Genomic DNA, 14,323 nt, shown 5'->3' on the forward strand with positions numbered 1-14,323 from the left:
GGCCCAGGAGAAAACCATCTGAAGAAAGATCCCTGCTATTAATATTCTTTTCCTGTTATTATAATATATGGTAATCACTAGGTATTACCCCACACTTTTGAGCATATCTCTGCAGATCTATGAAGATGTAACTTATAGTAATGGTATATAGACAAATAGATGACTTTTCAATTCTTTATGATGATTCTATAAGAATTTCTAAAATTATATCAGTATTTATTAAGCTCTTTTACAGTGGGACTGCTGTTAGGTCTCTTCTGACAGTTAAAACTGCAATGAGAAGTCTGTAAATCTCCCATGTGTCAGCAGTTAATTGCTTCTAGATAGTGACTTTCTACTTTTCAGAGCACATTCCAAGAGGTTGTAAAACCATTAATCAAAGGTCATATAGAGGGAACTAACAATTTATTATAAGTGCTAGGATAGAAGATAAAATGTTGACTGAGTTTATCGATACAAAAATTCAGTAATAACTTAGTTCATCTCTTGATGAACATATGGAGCTGTGGCAGGTGATGAGTGTTTAGCCAGATAAATACTACTAATGGATATTCATGTAAACAGTCACTGTTGTAAACTTCTTATTCAATTTATGATTTGATTTTATGTGTGAACTTGTGATGAATTTTTTTGAGACATTGAGATTTTCTAATTTATTTTGAATAGGGGTTTATTTTAACCTCATCATTTTAGGGATTTGCTTTTAAAAAATACAAGGTTCAAGTAATGACCCACCATTCTTTTTTTATTAGATATTTTCTTTATTTGCATGTCATATGATATCTCCTTTCCCAGTTTCCCCTCCGAACAAAAGAAAAAAATAAAATTAAAAAACAAAAACAAAAGCAAAAACAAAAAAAACCCTGTTCCCTCTGCCTGCTGCCTGCTCACGAACCCATGCTCTCCAGCTTTCTGGCCCTGGCATTCCCCTACATGGGGGCATAGAACCTTCACAGGGCCAAAGGCCTCTCTTCCCACTGATGACCAACTTGGCTATCCTCTGCTACATAATGCTGCTGGAGCCATTAGTCCCACCATGTGTACTCTTTGGTTGATGGTTTAGTCCATTGGGAGCTCTGAGGGTACTAGTTAGTTCATATTATTGTTCATCCTAGGGGCCTACAAGCCCTTCAGCTCCTTGGATTCTTTCTCTAGCTCCTTCAATGGGGACCCTGTACTCAGTCCAATGGATGGCTGTGAGCCTCTACTTCTATATTAGTCAGGTACTGTCAGAGCCTCTCAGGAGAGAGCTATATCAGGCTCCTGTCATCCAGCACTTGCTGGTATCCACAATAGTGTCTGGGTTTGATGACTGAATATGGGAATATTCAATATTGAATATTCCAAGAGGGAGTGGAACTCTGGATTGTCCTTTCTTCAGTCTCTGCTCCATAGTTAGTCTCTGCAACTCCTTCCAAGGGAATTTTGTTCCCCCTTTTAAAAAAGACTGATGTATCCACACTTTGGTCTTTCTTTTCCTTGAGTTTCTTATGGTTTGTGGATTGTACTTTGTGTATTCTGATCTGGGCTAATATTCACTTATCAGAGAGTGCGTACCATGTGTGTTCTTTTGTGATTAGGTTACCTCACTCAAGATGATATTTTCCAGATCCATCCACTTCTATAGGAATTTCATAAATTCATTGTTTAAAAAGCTAAGTAGTACTCCATTGTGTAGATGTACCTCATTTTCTGTATCCATTGTTCCATTGAAGGACATCTGGGTTGTTTCCAGTTCCTGGCTATTATAAATAAGATTGCTATGAACATAGTGGAGCATGTGTCCTTATTACATGTTGGAGCATCTTCTAGATATATGCCGAGGAGTAGTATAGCTGGGTCCTCTGGTAGTACTCTATGTCCAATTTCCTGAGGAATCCCCAAACTGACTTCCAGAGTGGTTGTACCAGATTGCAGTCCCACCAGCAATGAAGGAGTGTTCCTCTTTCTTCACAACCTCTCCAGCATCTGCTATCACCTGAGTTTTTTATCCTAGCCATTCTGACTGGTGTGAGTGGAGTCTCAGGGTTGTTTTGATTTGCATTTCCCTGATGACTACGGTTGTTGAACATTTCTTTAGGTGCTTCTCAGCCATTCGATATTCGTCAGTTGAGAAATCTTTGTTTAGCTCTGTACCCCATTTTTAATAGGGTTATTTGGCCCTCTGGAGTCTAACTTCTTGAGTTCTTTGTATATATTGGCTATTAACCCTCTATCAGATATAGGATTGGTAAAGATCTTTTCCCAATTTGTTGGTTTCCATTTTGTCCTATTGACAGTGTCTTTTGCCTTACAGAAGATTTGCAATTTTATGAGGTCCCATTTGTCAATTCTTGATCTTAGAGTATAGCTATTGGTGTTCTGTTAAGGAAATTTTCTGCTGTGCCCATGTGCTCGAGGATCTTCCCCACTTTGTTTTCTATTAGTTTCAGTGTATCTGGTTTTCTGTGGAGGCCCTTGATCCACTTGGACTTGAGCATTATACAAGAAAGTAAGAATGGATCGATTTGCATTATTCTACATGCTAACCACCAGTTTAACCAGCACCATTTGTTGAAAATACTGTCTTTTATCCACTGGATTGTTTTAGTTCCTTTGTCAAAGTTCAAGTGACCATAGGTGTGTGGGTTCATTTCTGGGTCTTCAATTCTATTCCATTGATCTGCCTGCCTCTCACTGTACTAATGCCATGCAGTTTTTATCACAATTGCTCTGTAGTACAGCTTAAGGTCCAGGCTGGTGATTCCACCAGAGGTTCTTTTATTGTTGAGAATAGTTTTGGCTATCCTGGGTTTTTTGTAATTCCAGATGAATTTGCAAATTGCTCTTTCTAAGTCTGTGAAGAATTGAGTTGGAATTTTGATGGGGATTGCATTGAATCTGTAGATTGCTTTTGGCAAGATGGCCATTTTTACTATATTACTCATGCCAATCCACAAGCATGGAAGATCTTTCCATCTTCTGGGGTCTTCTTCAATTTCCTTCTACAGAGACTTGAGTTCTTGTCAAACAGATCTTTTACTTGCTTAGTTAGAGTTAAACCAAGATATTTTATATTATTTGTGAATATTGTGAAGGGTGTTGTTTCCCTAATTTCTTACTCAGCCTGTTTATTCTTTGTGTAGAGGAAGGCCACTGATTTGCTTGAGTTAGTTTTATATCCAGCTACTTTGCTGAAGTTGTTGATCAGGTTTAGGAGCTCTCTAGTGGAATTTTTGGGTATGCATTGTTTTGCAATCTGATAGTCTATGTCTTTTTATTGGGGAATTGAGTCCATTGATATTAATAGATATAAAGGAAAAGTAATTGTTGCTTCCTGTTATTTCCATTGTTAAAGTTTTAATTCTATTCATGTGGCTATCTTCTTTTAGTTTTGTTGAAAGACTACTTTCTTACTTTTTCTAAAATATAGTTTCCCTCCTTGTGTTGGAGTTTTCCATTTATTACCCTTTGAAGGGCTGGATTTGTAGAAAGATACTGTGTAAATTTGGTTTTGTCATGGAATACTTTGTTTTCTCCATCTATGGTGATTGAGAGTTTTGTTGGTTATAGTAGCCTGGTCTGGCATTTGTGTTCTCTTAGGGTCTGTATGACATCTGCCCAGGATCTTTTGGCTTTCATTGTCTCTGGTGAGAAGTGAGAAGCCTGGTGTAATTCTGATAGGTCTGCCTTTATATGCTACTTGACCTTTTTCCCTCACTGCTTTTAATATTCTTTCTTTATTTTGTGCATTTGGTGTTTTGACTATTATGTTGCAGGAGGAATTTCTTTTCTGGTCCAGTCTATTTGAAGTTCTGTAGGCTTCTTGTATGTTCATGGGCATCTCTTTCTTTAGGTTAGGAAAGTTTTCTTCTATAATTTTGTTGAAGATATTGACTGGCACTTTAAGTTGGAGGTCTTCACTCTCTTCTATACCTATTATTCTTAGGTTTGGTCTTCTCTTTGTGTCCTGGTTTTCCTGGACAATTTGGGGTTAGGGACATTTTGCATTTTGTGTTTTCTTTGACTATTGTGTCAATGTTTTTATGGTATCTTCTGCACCTGAGATTCTCTCTTCTATCTCTTATATTCTGTTGGTGATGCTTGCATCTATGGCTCCTGATTTCTTTCCTAGTATTTCTATCTCCGGAGTTGTCTCTCTTTGTGATTTCTTAACTGTTTCTACTTCCATTTTTAGGTCTTTAATGGTTTTGTTCAATTCCTTCACCTATTTGGTTGTGCTTTCCTGTAACTCTTTAAGGGATTTTTGTGTTTCCTCTTTAAGGGCTTGAACCTGTTTACCTGTGGTCTCCTGTAATTCTTTGAGGGAATTATTCATATTCTTCTTAAATTCCTCTATCACCATCATGAGATATGTCCTTCTTAAATTCCTCTATCACCATTGTGAGATATGATTTTCAATCCAAATCTTGCTTTTCTGGTGTTTAGGAATATCCAGGACTTGCTGTGGAGGGAGTACTAGGTTCTTATGATGCCAAATATTCTGGTTTCTATTGGTAAGATTCTTGCATTTGCCTTTTGCCATCTGTTGACCTCTGGTGTTAGATGTTCTTGCTGTCTCTGGCTGGAGCTTGTTCCTCCTGTGGGTCTGTAAGCCTGTGTCAGCACTTCTGTGAAATCAGCTCTCCTCTGGTAAGACCTATGTGTAGTGAGCTGTGGATCAATTGTCCCTCCTGATTCCTGGGGTTAGAGTACTCCCTGGAGACAGGCTCTCTGCTTGAGGGAAAGGTGCTGAGGGGGTTGTTTATCTGCAGTCCCTCCTAGATAGAGATGGAGATAGAAAGGATCCTGTCCCAGCTTCCCTGCCACTTCTGAGGCCTATGCCTCCTGTCAGGTCCAGCCTTAGAAAGTCACTGGAGAGAAAAATGGGGATCTCACCTGATTCCTTGGGTCAAAACACTCCCTAGAGGCAAACTCTCCACTTCTGGGGAAGGGGCAGAGAGGGTTGTGGATCTGCTGTCCCTCCTAAGGTGTATACTGAGGTAGAAAGGCTCTTGTGCCCGCTTCCCTGCCAGTTCTGAGGCCTGTGCCTCCCGTCTTGTCCCACCTTAGTATGATGAACTTTCTACCATGAGATCATGTATTCTGAAGATGTATAAGTGCTGAGGACAAAAAGAGGAGAGCGAGGAATTTTCCCTTATCCCCTTTTTTCATCCATTCTGCTTTTTCCCATTTTATTAGAGAGCTTTCATAGGAAACTTTACAACTTAGAAATGAATGCTAGAATTACTTTTCAAAGTGTCCCCTTCTCTTCCTGTGACTTCAACTAGCAGGCTTAAAGTTAAAGCAGCACAACTCCTGCAGAGATAGAACAAAGGCTATATTACTTAATTCCTGACTGTTAGGCTACAGGAGTTAATCACCTAAGGCAGTGGTTTTTAACCCTCAGAATAAACAAGGTTTTTTGGAGTTTTTAAGAAGTTATCATCAGAATTCAGTATAGTTAGAAAGCTAGAACATCCAGAGACCATCCATCTTTAAAGCCACACCTGAGTCCTACTCTGTATTCTGTTTCAAGCTGCTCCAGACCTGGAGGCTCCTGGCACCCCAGCATTTTACAGTTTTGACTTGAAAATACTGCTAAAAATGAGGTTCTGCTAAGAGGAATATATGTCCAACGCACCCATGTTGGTGCTAGAATAAGTAAAAGAGAAACTACATTCACTCATCTCTGTCCTCTGGCACTAGATATATCTAAAAGCAGGCAAAGAAGTGAAATTCCGAATAGCCCATTAAGTGCTTGAGTTCTTGGTAGAGTACTGCTTTCTTTCAATTCATCAAAACCTCAATGGCTCAGAAAAAAAGTATAATTTCTTTATTTTCTTTTTATAGCTTCAATAGTTCAAGCATTTGAAGGTACATGAAAATAACACCTTTGTCAATAGTTGAAAGAAGGCAGGTATTTAGTTTTATTGATAATTACTTCTATTCTTTTATTCATTAAATATGAGTTAAGTAACTCTACAGCACACATCTTTGTATTTGTTCAAGTTTAACACCTATGTCCCCACAACTAGGTGCATTGAACATATATTTTTTAAACATAAGAAATGGATAACAGTTTTAATCAAGTAAAAAATGAAGTGACCGTACACACACACACACACACACACACACACACACACACACACACACACACGTATATACAATACTGGTGTACTAGTGTCTTGACAACTCATTGAACTGAATTTATATATGTTCTATACCTAATGTCAGGTTTTAAGAGTAACCTGTGACCTATTTCTGAGAATTAAACCTTTCAGCCAAGGCATATTCTCATCACAAAACTGAGCACCTTCAGTATTTCACTAATTTTGTTTTAGGCGAAGTAACAACTCTCTGCAAGGAAGCATACTTATCTCAACCAGCTGTGCAGGAGATAAAAAAATGTGGCTTTCTTTATACTGCCCTTGTCACCATTTCTCCTTATGGTTCTGACTGTGTACACAAAATGTGGAGGTAAATATTCCTCCCTCCAGGCTGTCTCATGTGGTCATTTTCAAGATAGGTGTCATTTCAATACTGTTTAGTCAATGCTGCCTTATAATTCAAAAATAGTTTGCAAGCAAGAGGTATCTACTATTGTCCAAATTCTGTATGCCTGAAAACTACTAGTAGGTTAGCAACTATCATAGGAAACAGAGGTAAAGCAGCCTGTAGGTTTACTGTGAAGCTCTAAGTCCACCAACATCAACTGTTTCCTTTTTCTATTCTTCCTTAGCCTCTTTAAACATGTGCATGCACACATGTGGCTTCATAGCTACCCACATTAACATGAAGGGTTTAAATGATTGAATAAGCTAAATCTACCATGAAGTTAATGGAGTCCTTCAATCATTGGCCTTCAAGAGAGATATTCTAAGTCATTAGCATGTGCCATGTTAGGTACTTTACAATGGTCCTACATTTGAGTTTTATGTAGCAATCAAAGATCTAATCACAGCCAACCCCTTTGCTAGCCAGCCTGTCTTTGATGCTTTATACAGATGGAATTAGGGTATTCAAGGAAAACTGTGGAAGCAAAAGCAGAAACCCAGCAGGATAGCACCAAGGAGAATAACAGACAAGCATGTCTGAAAGGCAGCAAGGAATACTTGGAGGAGAACACATTTTAAAATTTTTATAAATTAGTTTTCCATTACTAAAGAAATTTCCAAGAAAATATTAGATCAAGAGGAATAAAATACATTTAAAAATAACATCATTATTTCACTATGGATTCAAAGACTGAACTGTTCCAGATATTTCAAACATTTTTGTCCCTTGTTTTGTACAATCGTACAGGCCAACACTATCATCACAAACAACACCTTTTCAGCTATGGCTGGAGTACCCACTTCATCAAATAACAAAATACTAAACTACTCCAAGGTAAATCATCTCACTCTTTTTTTTTTCTGCCTTTGTAATTGAAAAAGTATTTTATTTTATATCCACTATAAAATTACATAGAAGCTGTTTAACCACAGGGGAAAAAACATTAAAAATGTAATTATTTACATGCAACATGAACCCCAAGATGGGGGGAAACAAAAGACTATTCAGATTCCCAACATCAATCAACTAGAGCTTTTCAGATTGAGGAATTACTGAATTTCTCAATTCTCAAATTTCTCAATTTCCAGACTTCTCAAAAAAGAAACAGTACACACTGATTACTGAAAAATGTTCCCTGAAAGCTCAGCTGATCCACACTGACTTTAGCTAAGATATCACCTGTTAGGTGCATAATAACGCTTTAAATTAGTGTAAAGGCCTAGAGTGAGATTCAAGCAAGGGAAGGAATTTCACAAGTACTTGATGTGTGGTAGGGCAGCCATCTGGATCTAGCTCTGTATGGCTTCTGAGCATATCCTGCATCTACCCTTACTTAAACTCTCTCAGTTGACCTTGTCCTATGACTGCATGTGGACCTATGCTATTTTCCATGTATCTTTATAAAGTAGGTATGAGATCTTAACTCTATCCAGGTCACTCAAAATAGTATGTTTCAGGAAAAAAAAAGGTGAGCTGGTGATATAATGACACATTATACAGATGACTCAAGGAGAGAAACAGGCATTCTTAAACAATGACATCCATTATTTTAATGGAATTAAAATAAATGTCCCGTTGTCCATTGGACTTACTGGAACTCTTTTTATTTTTTTAACATATTACAATATTATTTATATTCATCTAAGTAAAACTCAAATTATAACAGAATTGCAGTATACTGTTACTGAGTCACTAAAATGGTTTAGATTTCTTAATGGCCATGATTGATTTAGTTGGTGGGATTTACTGTTTTGGTAGTGGTGGTATATAACAATCTATTTAAATATATCACAATGCCCATTAATAGATTTAGTCCTTAAATAGTAAATGAAAGCTTAATTAGAGACTTAATTTTAAAAGTCAGAAAAAAAAGGTACTTCAGCCAAAGTTCTCTAGTGATCAACCATAAGCCCAGTTGTGTTACAATGAAAAACTTTCAGAAATCTTAGGAAACAGACACCGGTACAAGTAGCAATCAGTTTAATTTGAAGTTAAAGCTTGGTACTTCATGTGCTCATTCGAATGAGATTTCCCCATGGCTCCTCCCCATGGCTCAGATATCTGATCACATTTGGTTGTTTGGTCATGTTTAGGAGGTGTGTGGTCTTTTAGAATGAGGTGTGTTAGAGGGGAGTCAGACTTTATTGAGAGTTTAAAGATTCGTATTTTTATTTTCTCTCTCTCCTTAAGCATGTGGTTCAAGTTATGAGTTCTCAACTTTCTGCCCAAGTCACCTTGCCTCCACTTTTTCATCACAGACATTAAACCTCCTGGGACTATAATCCCAAATAAATTATTTCTCCCATATGTGCCTTGATCATGCTGTTTTATCTCAGCAACAGAGCAGAAACTCATACAGGATATCAAACACATTCTCAAGAAGATATCCTTCCTTTTAAGATTTCTGTTCTTTTAATATAGTTGTAAATCAGGATATTTTTGGCCTGCATACAGAGTGTACATTTGGAGAAAATAGGTCACTGAGAAGCTTATAGAGAAGGAACAGAAGGAAGGACCCGTATGTACAGTAGAAACCTGTGCAGGGTACAGCAGAGACCTGTGCAGGGAGTGGAGATCATTTCCCTCTCTAGCCACAAATACAGTTTTAATATGACTATAATTCCTGCTGGGTTCATACCAAGTACTTAAAGCACTTAAAGTTCTAACAACAGTCACAAGAATGAGAAATTGCCTCAAATCCCAATGCTGTTTGCTTTCCAACAGTGACTTGTGACGTTATTAAAGGAGCTCCCATACAGCACATGTTGGATGTAGTATGAGTTCCCCATCATTTCCATAACCGAAAGTCTATACCAGCTTCCATACAAATAAAAATGAGGCCCATGCTAAAGAGAAATAAGGATTGGGTGATGTGATCATTCTATGTTTTGTGGTAATTTGGGATAACCAATTTTCTTCTCAAGTTGAAGAACACTTTATAGATCGTTGGAAATAGTGCAGAATGTACAATAGGCACATTGGAGAGCATGTACTATGCTCATCCTTTCTCAGTTCTTAACTGTCTCTGGAGAGTAATAGATAAGACAGGCTAAATCACCAAGGGCAGGTCAGAACTCTTGATTTAGGATGTTTATCCTATGTGGAGAATATTGGTTTATCTAAATCTGTACAAAGGCAATCCACAAACTTGAATTAAATTTGTTAATGTGTCCTGCAGCCAAGAGGAGGCACCCATTGTTAAAAGATACGTGGTCATCAATTTAACTGCCTGCAGACACCAGAAAAGACCAAATGAGATACAGATTATTTTGCTTCATTTACCACTTAAAGTGTAGCATCTTTCATTAAGGAACATTATGTTATGACTTGTTATTTTAAAATAAAGATATTCAGATTGATAAAATGTTAATCTGGGTATGTCAAAAATGTGTGTTGGGGCTACAGGAAATAAATACTAATAATATCATTTTAGTGAACTTATAAATGTTCCAGCTCAAAAACCATTTCTACAAATTACAAAAGTAGAATACAAAAGAACCAAGAGCAGGATTATGCATGCATAGTGATTCATTTTCCAAATTATAATTCCTAACAATTTAAATGTATATCACAGCTCCCATTTACCAACAAAGAGATAAAAATCAATAACTCTAATTATGCCTAAAGAAATGTTTCAAAGTAAATATTTCTATACCTTATAGAGCAGGAGAGTCATTGATGAATTTTAGTTAGCATGATTTGATCTCAAACCCACTAGTTTAATCACTAAACAAAATTAGTTAGTTTAGTCACTAAACAAAATTTTGTTAATTTGCTAACATAACAGAAAATAAAAATGAAACAACAATATCAACAACAAACAATCCTAAATACTACCACATCAAAAAAAAAAAAAGTAAAGTTGTATGTTCCAGGTATCAAGACAAAAATCTCTATTTAACCTTTATACTCATGTGTAACTATAGGCCTTTCTATAACCACCTCAATTCCCGAATAATGACACAAAGACTACATTTATTTATAAGCCTTGGCCTTATAATTAGACATTGTTTCTCATTTGCTTGTAAGTCAATTATCCCATTTATACAAATCTAAGTGCTGCCACATGACTGGTTAACTATGTCTCCTTCCTTCCTGGCCTGCTGCTTCTTCTAGATTTGGCTGGCAAAACCTCCCATGCCTGACTCCCATAATTCCTATCTCTTCCCAGAAGTCCTACCTCCTACTCCCTGCCTTTGTTACAGGCCATCAGCTTTTTAATTAGCCATCTCATCCCAAGATGAGGGAGATCCTATTTTGTTTACAAAATAGGATGTGTCCATATGAACAACAAAATCATTCAGTCTGCAGTCAACTCTGTGGGCACAGAAATCAACAAATAAATAGCATAATGACAATCTTTACAAAGTACACTAAAGCAGTCTTCAGCACTTGTGTGTCCACATAAAGCATGCTCCGGCAAGAAATCACAGACCTTCCTTATTAGAAGACTGACATCCTGTGTTCTCTTTGTTTGATTCTTATTTAATTATTTTTTTTATATAACTTGAACTAAAAATCTATAAACTTTTGGTTTGGGAGTTTTATTATTTCATAAGATATCCAATATTCTAACATACAAGGCAAGCAGCATATAGGAGACAAGGAAACAATATAACAGTAGTATACCCTTACCTGAAGACCTTCAATTGCAAGTCGCAGCATACTTGGAGTAAGCTTAGAAGCTTGCTTGAAGGTAAAGTTACTCCAGTCTATGATCAAAACAAATCCATTTACTTGAAGCTCTGGATCTTCAATCATGGCTTCTAAAGAAAGTAAGATGGCGCGCAAAATATCCACCAGTGTGTACCTGTCAGCAAGAGAGAATTGTGATAAATCTGTCGGCCACTTTTCATAGCCACTCGGAAAAAAATTATTGAGGCTTTATATTTGGGTGAAGTTTGGGGAAGTTGTTATTGCTTTTTTATTTGATTTGACAAATTTTTAGCAAACTAAAGATTCTCTTTAAAAGACCTCGAGATTTTTTTTTTAGGGAATAATTTTTTAAATTGGTTTTTAAGAAGAGATTGACTTAAATGGACCATGAGAGCCAAGTAGAAATTCGCAGGTAGGAGCTGGAGCAGTGAATCAGCAGTTATGAAGGTTGCTAGTATGTACTTCACTTGCAGAAGAGCCAAGTTCAATTCCCAACACCCATGTCCAGTGACTCACAACATTCTGTAACTTTATTTCTAATGGAATCAAATGATACTTATCCATAAGATGCACTGATGTAACATACTACCTATCACTAAAAAGTATATACATAATTTAAAATAATAAAAATAAAATTTTAGAAGCATATATTCTACCAAAACAAATAGCAATGACTTGAAAACACTACAGCTAATTTTCTTCTAGACCATTACATAGTTTTCTAATATCTCATTTTAACTACATCCAAAAGTAAGCATCACACTTTCCATTAAGGATTCCTCAGGATGTGTGCCCTTTGTTTGGTCATACAATTGGCATTCCATGTGTGAGAAATATGAATCTGAGCATTCACTCAACTGAGAATCAAACACAATCTCTAAATGTATAGACTATGTATGGAAACTTTTTATCACCCAATAAACATAACTATTACATATCTTTTGTATGTCATCAGACATTGCAAATTGTCAAGAGATACTTAGAGACACTAAGCTATACAATGAAAGACTTAGAAATTATACACATATACAAGTGTACCTATATATAAGTACATTGCCATTTTAGAGAAAAGATCTAAGTATCTTCAGATTTTGTTGTCCATGTGGAATGCTTAAACCAATGCTCAAAAGACGCTGGCTAATGTCTTAGCAAAATGATAAATGCTGAGACCTCCAGGACAGTGCTTAAGGTTACAGAACAGAACTCTAAAAACATGAGTTGAAAAACACATAATTTCTCAACTATGCAAAAATATAAGAATGCAATATGAATTGAATACAGTGCTTCATAGATCTAAAGTAACAGAAGGCAGCTACATGATGAGCCAGCCTGTCAGAAAGATACAGAAAGCCTGTCTGAAAGACACAAAGACAAGTAAATACAATGCAGGTAGGTTCCTGAGTTCAAGGTCAGCCTGGGACACAGTGAGTCAAGTATGGTAGGAATAGTAATTTCAGGAGGGTTCCTACCCAGTTAGCTTATTGTCTGTGCTTAATAGAGCAGGGAGAACTCTGAATTCCTTTGCAATGTTAAAAGAAAATGTGTGTTTACTGTTTCCTAAGAATTAAGGGGCTAGGGCCACAAGATGCTGATTCATAGGATAATAAAAAGGAAACCTGGAGTAAATAACTGGATTGATATATAAAATAAAAGATTGTGCTTATGATCTATAAGAGATGAGCTATCCAGAGAATGTTTTAGAATAGCAAGAGAGAACTGCTTAGAGAACTATCCTGAGCAGAACATAGATAGAGATGAGCTATCCAAAGAATATTTTAGAATAGCAAGAAATAATGGCTTACAAAACTGTCTTGAGCAGAACACAGAGAGAGAGCTGTCTGGAGATCTCCAGAGGGAAAGAAGGCAGAACAGAGAGAAAGCAGGCTGGAAAGCCGTCTGGAGAAGAGCATAGGCCACTATGCTTGGAGCCATGATTTGACTTCGAGTTTTCTGTTTTTACCACTCCCAGACACCCCTTCTCTTCAAGCCAAGGCTGTTCCTTGGCAACATACCACAACAAAATAAAAGTGACATAAGTGACATGTGAAAAACCCATACTAAGAACATGCTAAATGGAGAGAAAATTGATCCAATTGTATTAAAATAGGAGCAAGGTGTGGCTTTATTCACAGTGTTGCCATTCCTATTCAATAGAGTGTGCAAAATCTTAGCTCAAGCAATAAGATAACAAGGAAACAAATAAGAAACTAAGTCAAAGACTCTTTGTTTGCCCATTATTTAGTTCTAAGTGTTAAAAAAGTAATAAGTAGGTCAGAAAACTTCTAGAAGCTATTAACCTTTCAGCAATGTAGCAGGATACAAAAATTAAAAAGTGAACTGCTTTCATTTATAGCACAAAAACAAAACAAACAACAGACAGTCTTTCATTAGAAACAAATGGGCATCTAAGAAGTAATGATAAAACAAACAATCCAGAAGAGGACAAAACAGAAGAAGAGTCAAAGAAAAAGCACAAGAAACATGTATAGATGCAAAAGACACACACATGTGAACACACAGGAATCCCAGAAAAATACAGAACGTGAAGTCATAATAGATATACAAAGGACATGTAAGCTTTTGGTTTAGAGATGGGGACCATGTATTCACTTTTTTCAGTTCTAGAACTGTATCTGGTTCAGACTCCTGCAGCTTCTGTGCATGCTGCCTCAGTCTCTGGGAGTTGATATGTGCATTATTCAAGCTGGTTTTTAAAAGGCATTGTTTCCATGATGCTTCTATCCCCTTGGCTCTGGATAAGAGGAGAGGTAGGGAAGGAACTGAGGGAAAGAGAAAAAGGAGAAAACATAATCATAATACCTTATATGAAAAAAAAACTATTTTCAAAGAAAGAAAAATTTATTGAATAAAACTAACCAAGAAAAAATTTCTAATTTTTGAAAGAAAGAAATTGAGTTATATACTAAAGATAAATAGACCCCCTATGCTGACACAGTAGTAGAAATGACATTGTACAAATGACCAGCCTTCAAAAAAGCAATTTACATATTCAATGCAACTGTAGTCAATGCCTTTCTTCAGAGAACTAGAAAAAAAGTCTCAAAATTCATATTTATAAACATAAAAGACCAGTATATCCATGTAATACTAAGTAATATATATATGTATA

General features: G+C 36.5%; 1 protein-coding gene across 3 annotated transcripts in view; it reads right to left on the reverse strand.

Annotated features, from left to right (window-relative positions):
- Clvs2 (clavesin 2) overlaps window positions 1-14,323 on the reverse strand; it is a 103,213-nt gene that overhangs the window by 73,922 nt on the left and 14,968 nt on the right. For all 3 annotated transcript variants that reach the window (XM_031380733.1, XM_031380735.1, XM_031380732.1), the window contains one exon: window positions 11,173-11,347. In XM_031380733.1, the coding sequence (XP_031236593.1) occupies window positions 11,173-11,347 (175 nt within the window). The remainder of the gene's footprint in view (window positions 1-11,172; window positions 11,348-14,323) is intronic.

This window comes from Mastomys coucha, unplaced genomic scaffold, assembly GCF_008632895.1.
Source record: "Mastomys coucha isolate ucsf_1 unplaced genomic scaffold, UCSF_Mcou_1 pScaffold2, whole genome shotgun sequence".
In the NCBI taxonomy this organism is placed as follows: Eukaryota; Metazoa; Chordata; class Mammalia; order Rodentia; family Muridae; genus Mastomys; species Mastomys coucha.